The sequence below is a fragment of the Panicum hallii genome, chromosome 7 (assembly GCF_002211085.1).
Source record: "Panicum hallii strain FIL2 chromosome 7, PHallii_v3.1, whole genome shotgun sequence".
In the NCBI taxonomy this organism is placed as follows: domain Eukaryota; kingdom Viridiplantae; phylum Streptophyta; class Magnoliopsida; order Poales; family Poaceae; genus Panicum; species Panicum hallii.
In genome coordinates this window covers 30627874-30638983 of record NC_038048.1, presented here as the reverse complement: position 1 = coordinate 30638983, position 11110 = coordinate 30627874, and the positions used below count along the sequence as shown (strand labels likewise).

At 46.2% G+C, this 11110-nt stretch overlaps 1 protein-coding gene across 2 annotated transcripts; it reads right to left on the bottom strand.

The window, feature by feature from the left end:
* Positions 1-5885: 5885 nt before the first annotated feature.
* On the bottom strand, positions 5886-10068 carry LOC112900241. Of its 2 annotated transcripts, none has more exons than XM_025969027.1 (7): positions 9908-10068; positions 7804-8033; positions 7078-7225; positions 6866-6981; positions 6475-6537; positions 6309-6377; positions 5886-6187 (listed from the first exon to the last, which is right to left on the bottom strand). In XM_025969027.1, exons 2-7 carry the CDS (start codon positions 7996-7998, stop codon positions 6107-6109), a joined length of 672 nt encoding a protein of 223 aa, XP_025824812.1. In that variant the 5' UTR covers positions 7999-8033; positions 9908-10068; the 3' UTR covers positions 5886-6106. The 2 variants fall into 2 exon arrangements, with proteins under 2 accessions (XP_025824812.1, XP_025824813.1); XM_025969028.1 differs by having other exon boundaries at positions 5886-6184.
* Between the last annotated feature and the right edge of the window lie 1042 nt (positions 10069-11110).

Sequence of the window (11110 nt, the reverse complement as noted above, 5' to 3'; positions counted from 1 at the left end):
AGTCAGTTGGACAACTCAGGCATCTGCCAGGAGGCAGGTCGCGGAGCAGTGGAATGCCACCTGCGGGCTATGCTGACCCCGTCACAAACGATGGACCCGGATTCCAGTCGAACATGCGAAATTATGCTCGGGCACACCCGTTAGGAGCTCATCGAGCCCGTCACTCGAGCCATCAAGGCAAGTGATGCCGGTTCAACCCCTCCGATCATGGAGACCACAGATAGGGGCCACCTCCACGCATATACGCACACCACGTCATCGACCTGATTGCCCTCCTTCGTAGCAAAGGTGCGGTGAGTCGGGGCACCGCATTTCCACTCGAAAAAGATGACAAAATTCCAGCCCCCGACCAGACTCACGGACGGGCGCGGCAAATACAATACACCCCAGGATAAACATGCTTTATTCCTGGCGAATAGGTATTACAAAGTACAGTCAGCCCACGGCTGTTACAAAGTACGAAAAACCAGTTACCACTACCAGGGTGGTAATGCTGGTAACCTTGGGAGGGCTGCTCCAAGTACGGGAAGACTGGGAGGAACATCTTTCTTGCAAGTCTTCTTCATGCAACCCCTCCCTCAAGGATGCCTTGGTAGGGGACGACGGCGAGTAGTCCATCTACCGCCGACAGAATACCCATGCCGCCTCGGGCAGGCCTCGAAAGCAGACAGCCGCTGTCGCTGCAGCGTCTTCATTTCACGGACAGGCAAGAGCAACCCTCGATTGACCCATGGTCGTAAAGGGTAACCCGTCGCACGTTGTGCCTCCCTGTGACTTGGACAACATGATGCGACTACTCACGCAGAGCTAAAACATGGCGCGGTGAGAATAGCGCCTTTGCGATTAAACAAATCGCAAAGCTGCTCGGGGGCCTCTGACAGGTCCAGGGACCTGGGGTCCCAGCGGGCCCACTTTCTGCTGGCACTCTGGATGGCCTAAGACCACGCATGCATCAAATGGGCGCCCTTCTGGACCGTGACTTTCTCCAGGCCGTCGAGCCCACGGTCCTGACCGGCCAGCCGGTCAGCTGGAACCTCGGCCCACATCCCCGACCGAGGGGACGACCAAGGTCTAGGTCCGTACTATGGTCCTGACCTAAGACGCCATCCGAACTCCGCCAGGCACGTGTCATTTTCCCCAACTGATGAGGTCGGGAGCCGGCCGGGCCTCGCACACTGACCGTCCCCGGGGCTAGGTGCTGAGGATAAGGACGGACACACCGAAGTCCACTTGCAGTACAAGCCAACCACTCCCTCCACGGGGGTTACAGTCTCCTCTGTTGCCACAGTGGGGGGACACTATTCTACCTGCCCGTCCTCGTGAAGGGACGAGACGCAACGTCATCACGACACGGCGGACACGCCTCCATCACAATGGAGTGATGGGGCGTAGCACCGGAGATGGAGCATGACTACCGTACCGTACTTATCATCACACGCTTGCCCTCCAACCAACGGAGCATGACGCACAGGGACAAGATAAGACGGCCACCCCACGACGCAGGACTTGAACGGTGGTCATCGGAAGGCCCCGACTGACAGAGTTGGCGGTCCCGACTGACAGAGCTGGCGACTCCGACTGGCGAAGCAAGAAACACTCTCTATTTCTACCTCACTCTTTCTACCTTTGGTTCCCCTATAACGGAGACCCCCTTTTGGACTATAAAAGGGAGGGTCATCCGCTTAGGAAATGCACCTCTACAGATCTCGATCATACCACGTCATCCACTCGCAAGCTTGTAACTCCCCAGATTCTCACGAGCACCTAGACTCAAGCAATACAACCGACTGATCCCCGATTGGACGTAGGGCACGATTGCCTGAACCAGTATAAATCTTGAGTTATTGTGTGCTAGGCCACCTCCGATCATGACGCGCGATACACACTTCGAGTTGGTATAGCTGCCGGCTATTTTCGAAACCAACAATAACCCTAGCTCTATTTATTGGCTTGAACTAAGATATGTCTTATTTGAAATGAACTGAATGAATAAGTTGGAAAAGAAGAATCTTTCTTTTGGATCCTTGGTATTCTTGACTCTTTTCCACACTAGTTACCAATTAAGTAGTAACCAAGTAAATAAGAAACCATAGAGATGACAAACTGATGAAGTTATCTCTTTCTCTTTAGTCTATTGAAAGTTAATGGTAAAATAGGCATCTTAGTCTCTCAATTTTACCCTAACAATCAAGTTTGTCTCTTAACTTTCAGATTGGTCAATCTAGTCACTTAATTTTGCTTTTTGATCAAGTGTGTTGATGTGGTGCTCCATATTAATACAAAAAGTCTTTTTTACCCTTGACTTCTTCTTCCCCCCCTCAATTTCAATATGTGTCGCTGTGATCAATCAATCGTAGGATGCATATGTTCGTTGTTGGCGTTCAATTACGACACCTTTTTTATACTATTTAAGTGGCTTTTACATATTAATTCTTACATTAACCTGCCACTTGGTGCTTGAAATAACCTCATATTCGCATTGAGGAGGCGAAGAAGGAGATAAGGAGAAAGAGGATTTAACATGAATTCTTACACTAGCCAATAATTTGTTATATTGACCTATAGTAAATACAGCATAAAATCAAAACACAATTTGTCATGTTCTTTTAATTCGGATCGTTCTAGAGATGACCTTTTTCACTTTTCATTTAACATGTACTAAGCAAATATGCCCGTGTGTCGCTACGAGCAAAGTTAGTATTAACTATTGGATACGTATAGTTGTCTATGCGTTAATTTGCAGGGATCTAGCAAAGTAATTATCTTCAAACAAAAGAGGTACAATACAATGTGTGCATCTAATTGGCACCATTCTGGCTAGGGGTGAGAAAAAGAACCGAACGAACCCAAAAAAAACCAAAGCGTCACCAACCGACCTTTTTTTTTCATTTTTTCGTTTTCGTTTTAATTTGTTTGAATTCATGTCAGTTTTTATTTCGACGCTTTCCTTTATCTAGAAACCTCTTCAATTGAAACACCAATAAACCAAAACCCTCAACTCTAATGGCACGCATGACGCATACAAGTCCATACCACCGGTACGAGGAGGCTAGGGCCCATTATTATGTAGCATTTTCTTTTTCTATCGTCCTGCACTCACGATTGCATTTGGTTTTCAAAAACTAGTTACTAATGGTAAAACCAGCTTTTTTTTGAAAAGTTTGAAAAGCTATATATGTGGATTGCCTTTTAAACGAACAAAATGAATGTTACAGTCTGTTCTTAAAAAAATATTCATAATTTCTAAATATGAAAGACTCTTAAGAGTTGGGAATACGGGCACCCATCTGTATCTGATTAGGCCGCCTCCAATAAGCTTGACGACGTCGCTGACCAACGTAGAGCTCAGAGACAATAAACAACGGAAAATTTTCTCTTAGATATCCTCGATACCTATAGCTCTGGCAAACACACAGTCTAGCGGCTTTGGCCAAACGTGCTATGCGCTAGCGACCAAACAAGAGCTAGCGCATCAGATTTTGCATACTCTCTCTGCCACATCAGACCAGGTCGACGATATCGTCGCCCGATGGAGGCGGCCTTATGAATGGACACTATGGTGGCCACTCGCACGTCTCGGAACGGCAAAACAATTGACCTTGCACGAAACGTACTGGTATCATTGTTCCACAGGAAACATTGGTCCTGACTGCTAACACATTGGAATTGTATGAATAAAACAGTTGCAATCCTCTAATTAACCAAGGTCCATAGTACGAGGCTTGTGTCTGGTTCACACATGCTGGCTTCTTGCGTGCAGCAAGAGTCACTTTGCTGCTGCCAACCTTGTTCATCCACCTAGGCAACGAGTAATGGAAGCAGGATAGATGAAACGAACTTCGCACAATGTCAATGATCAATCGTGATCGCCCTAACATGATGACTATTTTACTTTTTAGCCACCTCTGGAAATCAGGAGTTCCCAAGATTTTTTTTAAAAAAAATGACACTTGGAGTAGTATAAAATTAAAACAGACGAACGAACACAAATGCAGCCGGCAGGCAGTGGTGTTTTACCATAAAAGAATACAACTCTCACTCTTTGAGGAGTTAAATAATTTCAACTTTGATCAAATTTATATAAAATAGTATTAGTATTTTATTACAAAATAATTATAAATTTTTTATGCTAAATTTATTTGAAGATAGAAATATTAATAGTTTTTTATAAATTTGATTAAACTTAAATTATTTGATTTCTTATAAAGCGAGAGTTAGATTAGAGAGGAGAAAGTATTTGTTTTGAGCGGGGACCTCTTTTATTGTGGAGACAGCGGGCCCACATCACCTACCTCATCTCCTGTTGTCCCGCCTGGCTCCTGCACACTGCCGAACACACGCCACCCGCATGAGCACGCCATCTTTTTTGTCCCCTGCTCTCCGCCTCCGTGCTCCGGGCTCACCGTGAACCACATGGCGGCAATAAATCAACAATAGGAAGCAGCAGGCTGACTAGGTCCAGTGCCCCTGCTCCACCGTATTGTTGGAGTTCCCTGTCGATAAGGGTACCCGCCCGTCCCCACCTGCCTCACGAAGAGCTGGCACTCACTGCCAACCACTCCACTTTGCATGTATTTCTCTTTCCTAATATTGCTTTAATATTATTTAGGGTGCGTTTGGATGTCGATATTGAAAAGTTTGGCATTGAATTGAGATCAATACTAAATTCGACCTGTATTGGAATTGAGTTATAAAAGTGACTGTTTGGATGCAGATGAATCAGTGAGATGGAATTCAACACGCTCGAGCCCATCCATCATGCTATCCATCCCCTCCTCGCGACGCCGAAAGCAGCGGGCGGGCTGCCGTTGGAGGAGCGGCACGGCCGGCTATCAGCAAGGCAGCAAGGCACTGGGAGTAGCATGGCCATCCGACGGAGGAGCGGGGCGGGCGGCGCGGGGCTGGGAGCAGCAGGCGGGTGGCCTGACACAGCGCCCAGGCCCACACGTCGGGTGGCAGTGCGTGCTTGATCGGCAGATCGGGAACAGCGCCCCCCACCCCCCCCCCTAGCGGGAGCGGCGCTTACGTCGATGGGATTTAAAATGATTCTTCTGTTTCGTAGCCAGGCCCCCCAGCGGGAGCAGCCCACTCGACTGGAAGCGGCGCGAGGTCCGAGCAGGAGCGGTGCGCGGGAGAGCAGAGCGGGGAGGGAGTGGCGTGGGGAGCACAACGACGACGGAGGAAGCGGCGCGGTGACTGAGGCAGGGAAGAAAGAGCCTAGGGGTTATATAATTAGTTTTATCATTAGTCTACATTTAATACTCCTAATTAAGTGATATGACTAAAATTTAGCCCTACCGGATTCAAACAGAGGCTTAATATGTTTACAATTGGACTACCAAAATTCTATTCCACTGCCTCGTCTTGCCTCGTCTAGTGATTTGAAGTAACGCTTTAGCTTCTAATATGCCAAAAATTTACAAACACTTCAGCTCAAATTCAGAGCCAAACTTGGCCAAAGTTTGTCCGCCTTGTTCTTTATTTTTTACTAGAATTCAATAAATTTTCATATGGCCTTAGTTCCTCAATTTCAGTACAAGCCAAACAAGCCCCTGCCTTGCTAGCTCTATCTAGGCAGCACGATTCATTGCATTTCAGTGTGGTCCACGGTGGACAGGTCTTTTCTTGCCTGCACGGAAATCTAGGGCAGGCTCCTCATTGCTCCTGCTAACTTTTTTGAGGCAAAAGAGTCCCGGCGTCGAAAGAGATGAAAGACCACATTTTATATACTTATTATATAACACTACTAGCGGATGGGAGTAAAGATAAAAAGAGCATGCAATCTGTTGACCATGCCACTTGCTAGGGCTAGGTCTGCCAGTCTAGTGTTCTCTCTCCAATAATTGAGATCTCTCCAATAATTGAGATCTGCCAGTCTGACACTATGCCACCAACAAGGGTTTTGCATAATCCATCATCAGTACAAGTAAGAAAAAAGAATTATAGATTAAGTTCACCTATAATTCTTTGTGTTCAGGCTATCCTAAGACTTTTTTTAGTGACCACTGAGGCACTGATCAAGCACATGCATATGTTCTGGAGATCTGTACCATCGAGGGGGAGATGAGAAGCATGGATCTGTGCAGCAGATGACAAGCTGACAAGGCTAGGAGCTGTTGCACAGGCTCTTCAACCGCTTTGTTGTGTGAATGAAGTCCAGGATGACTTGCAACTCGTCCAATTGCTGCTGATATTTAGCATTGGGAGGGCACATGCAAAGATTAGATGATCTATTTTCGTTGTCGTCCCAAGGGAATTGTAGATATGTTCTATCCTATATGGTGGCAAGCATTAGTTGGTTGCAGTACCTGTGACTGGAAATGTTGCTGTACCCCATGGACGAGCTCCTCCTTTGATGGATTCGGGTTCATGCTTACCTGCAAAGGTTTTCAGCATTAGGTGGAAACTACAGCATGCAAAAGTCTAAAACAAGGCTAGTTGGTTCAGCGCGAATGGAGCAGCCAGGCTACTCACAAGATTGAAGTGCTTCCAGTATCTCCACAGTGTGGGTGTTCCGAGCTTTGTCAGATTTACTTTCTGCAAACAAATAGAGTTGCAATACATTTGGTTCAGTGCAATATGATGCGATAAAAAAACACATAATAAATTAGGGCATTAGCAGATGGTTCAGAATGATATGTCACTCGCACAAACTTGGCCTTGGCTAGAACAAAGCAGGCATGCATGACAAAATGGGTGAGTCCACAAAACTGCCTAATGAAACAACAAATTCTACCAAACCATGGGCCATGCCACGTGATCCCAGGTTACAAACTTACAATAGCTCTGGAACTAGATGGCACTACTTTATCTATCAAATTGTACTAATCTACTACTACTGTTTTCAAACCATGATAGTGATTACCGCTCTCAGCTTCGAAGTCGAATGAAAATTGGCTCGGTTGCTCAACTTTGCGCAGGAGGACCATGGCTTTGTATGCCGAACTCTTGCCTTTGTTGGCTTGTGGTCTTCTATGCATGCTACTTGCAGAAAAAGAGCAGAAGAAAATCAAGCTCATTGAACTATTGGCAGTTTGAAGCAACTGCAAAAATGCAATTGCTGTTGTGTGGTCTTACAATAATCCATGTCTTTCTCGCCCATGTCGGAGCTGCTGCAGAATGAATTGTTGCCATCGATATCATCGTCATGTTCGTTGCCTGTTGGTGCTTCCAAGACACTCAAAGCATTCCTCTGCAACTTCACCTCTACACCATTGTTTAGAACCTGATTTGGCAAGAATATATCAGGAATTGGAACAAAATACCACACTCTGATGACATGTTCCACAAAAGCTGCACATATCTTGTCTGCTTTGAGTTCTAAGCTCATAAAAATCAGAAAACTTTGTGGTATATCTGGCTTTCTAAAAAGCAAGCATAAACCATTGAGACTTGGTTAGATAACATGATGATATTTCTAAAACAAAAAAAACACTTAAACCTGTATGAAATTGCTTAACTAGAATATCTACTTTCGGAAAAGTGAGGTCAATGTGGTTTTTTTCACTTGTTAGGCACCCATTACAAATTTACAATATTGACAAATCAGCAACTAAGCAACGTTTTAGTGGAATGATTAATAGTGGGAAGGAAGACTCGTGCCATGACCATGATGGTATTTCTAAACCAAAAAACAAAACTTGAAACAGTATAAAATTATTTGAGTAGACCATCTATGTTCTGAAAACAGAGGTCATTATTATTGTCACTTATTAGGCACCCGTTACTAACTTACAATATCGCCAAACAAGCAACTAAGCAAAGTTTCAGTGAAATGCCCACATAATTGGAAGGAAGACTCACCAACCAATGCCAGCCTCCAAGGCCAACAACCTTCTTGACAACGCCTTGTAGGCCAACCAAGACAGACTTTGTTCGGTTGTTCCCAGTGACAATAACCTTGGTATGCCGGGGAAGCACCGAGAGCTCCTCATCACCACTCTCGTCTCGCGGAAGTGATAGAACTCTGGAAGAACATCGTTGAGTCCCCATCATCATGTTGCCACCGTGGCCTGATCTCCTCCTGGTGAAAGCTGTGGAACCAAATTGAATTCAATCAGTACACAACCAACTTAACACATAAAAAAAGGATATGATTGACTTGCAACGGCAAACAATAAATAGCATCATAAATCCAATGGCAGAGCAATTTTCAAAATTAGCAGAGTTCACAATTTATTGCAGAGTGCAAGAATCAAGTGTCTAAAATCTGGTGGATTGGTTGGCTTTGCTAAAACAGCATATCCTGATTAAAACTATGCAAGCTGGAATCAATCAGATTGTATTGCTAATACGTTCTACATCTTTTCTGTGCCGGTGATTAGAATCCATCTCTTTCCACCCACTCAGATCATTTAAAAAAAAACTTTTGAATTGTAAGGATTCTAACCCCCAAATAATGCCAGAAAAATCTCTCAGCGTGCAACGAGTAATTTCCTATAAAGTTCAAGGAACTTTTCTGCAAAACAATTTGCAAGGGTCAGGCAATATATCCTGAAAACGACCAAGATGATGTGATGCCTCCATGCAACACGATACGGATCAGACTGGAGAGCATTGCTGACTCCCAAGCACCAACCATGATGGCGACCAATCAGCAGAGACACTTATCAGGCCCCACCACCAGCTAAGAGAATTGCTAGTTAGTTGCTGGATTAGCAATTTTGAAAGTGATGTCTCTAAGGAATATGTGCAAAAGCAACGTGGATACTAGCCTTCCATGCATAATTAAATATTTGTGAAATAATGTATATCTTGATCAGATAGTTCAAATGTGTTTCTGCAAAATTGCACAATTAAGTATCATCTTCACAATAATCTTGGATTCTGAATCAAAAAGTTATCCGGAGCCCCCTCATTCCCTCAAGAACTTAAAGTGGTAAATTTTTGCAGGCCCAGATCTTCAGTAAATTTGCATTGAAAGCGAGTGATGAGATTTCAGACAACAGTAACAATCCAGATCGATTATAATAGTGAATCTATAGTGCCATGTTGCAGTTTATTTTCCCCAATTGATATTAACAATTTTTCAATGCAATTCTAATCGTGATTCGTGAAGCTACAAGATCATAACTTCGATCTATTAAATGCAAGGATCTTACTCACCCAATTAAAAAAATGAATTTACTTTTAAACCCAAGATATTCACAATGGACAAGAAAACTGAAATGAGTTAACTTCACAGATCAAGCAGTTTCAAGATCTTATTGATGCAGCAAAGATTTTAATTTTACCAGAGCATTAAATTTGCATGCCAAGTTAGAGTTTCACTGGGATGAATTTTAGTTCTAAAATGGGATCTCCAACTTCAGTGAACTGAACTTGAGTACTCTGCCTCAATGAAATATTCAAGATACAGGATCCTAGTACCTGCAATTAATTGCACCTAATCTAGTTGCAGATTCCAACTTGAACTTCGAAATGAGCAAAGAAGATGCGAAATTCAAAATGTACGAGGCATAATTTATGAAGAAAATCCATGTCCAAGCAAATAAATTAAGCACAAGAAGATTGATCTGATCCAGGAGACCAGGATCGATACTCGCAGATTTGAGAATGCAACTCCAATGAGAAATTCCGGGCTCAGTCATGCAATCCTTCAACTCAACTGGAAGTAAATCCATCCAAATTGAACAAGATAAACCCAAATCAAGCCACCAAATCCAGCAGTTGAGCAGGGGAATAAAACTGCAGCCTTGAGCTACCACTGAGCCACTGAGGTAAAACCGCAATTAAACCCTGGAGACAGAATTCGATCCAGAAAACCAAACAAGGGGCGGATCCAGCATATATAGGAAATGGGTGCACATATGCACACCCGATAATTTCTTGCAAAAGAATCGAAGTTCGCGGGTATAATGCACATGTATGCACGTAATTGGGTCAGATCCGAGTACAGGTAACTTACATTAGGGTCTGCGGTGCCCGATTTCGCACCGCGGAAAGGGAAGAGGCCTGCCTGGTGGGTGCTCGTCGCCGGCGAAGGGCGACGTCGCTCGCCCAGCCGTCGCTCGCCAAGAAAGAAGGCCACGACAGAGAGAGAAGAGAGGGATGAGAGAGTGCACGGGAGGGAGGTGAACGGGGGAAGGAAACCAAGGGTCTCCTATTTATTTATCATCAGGCAACAGGCGTCCTAAACTTTCCACAGAATGGAACAGCCCAGCTGGCCAGCCCGGGTACATTTAACATTTTCCCTCATCCTACTCTATAGTATTTGTGGAGAAAATATAATTTAAAATAATTTATTTAACAATCGTTCAAACATAACCATGAAATGTGGAACATATTATATGTATATCTTTAGAACATGAGGCTCGATGCATCGACCAATATGGTTATTCGAAAGAAATCCAGCGTTTGTTGTTGGCCTGGCGTGAGCCTAAGGATGGCAATGGACACGAATTATCCGCGTACCCGCGGGTAAAAAACCGTTGGGTATGGATTTGGGTACCATTTTATACCCGCGGGTACGGATACGGGTAGCAAATAATATCCACGGATATTTTTAAAACGGGTAATAAAAATTACTATCCATACCCGAAACCCGAAATCCGCATCTGACATGTGGGTCCACATCAAAACCATATATATAACGAAAACCCTAACCCTTACTCCCCCACACTCCCACCCCCACTCCAGCCCAGGCTCCCAGCCGCCGCCGCCCCACCCGACCCGACCGCCCGCTCCAGCGCCAGCGCTCCCCTCCCCCCGGGCGCCCGCCCTGCGCCCCCAGGCCGGCCGCGGGCAGATCCAGCTCCAGCTCCGCCGGCCACCCCTGCGGGCACGCCAGGCCGGCCGCCCACCCGCCCCCCCCCCCGGCGCGCGCTAGGCGCCTAGGCCCCGCCCCCGCGCCACGCCAGCAGCCGGCCCCCCGGCGGCGCCACGCCAGCCCCCCCCCCCCCCCGCCCCCGCCCCCGCCGACGGTGCGCTCCAGCCTCCAGCGCCCCCCCCCCCCGGGACGGTGCTAGGCCCCGCGCCCCCGCCTCTGCGCCTCCACCTGCGCGCGCCAGGCTGCAGGCCCCCCCCCACCCCAGGCTGCAGGCCTCCGCGCCTCCAACCCCCCCCCCCCCCCGCGCCCGCGCCAGGCTGCAGGCCGGCCCCGCCTGAGAAG

What these genes read in the sequence shown, in the direction of transcription:
- LOC112900241 (XM_025969027.1), bottom strand. Translation starts at nt 7,998, where the DNA reads ATGATGATGGGGACTCAACGATGTTCTTCCAGAGTTCTATCACTTCCG. An exon ending in ACTGGAAGCACTTCAATCTT is followed by an intron (nt 6,378 to 6,474) that starts GTGAGTAGCCTG and finishes AAACCTTTGCAG; the next exon opens with GTAAGCATGAACCCGAATCC. An exon ending in AGCAACATTTCCAGTCACAG is followed by an intron (nt 6,188 to 6,308) that starts GTACTGCAACCA and finishes GCTAAATATCAG; the next exon opens with CAGCAATTGGACGAGTTGCA.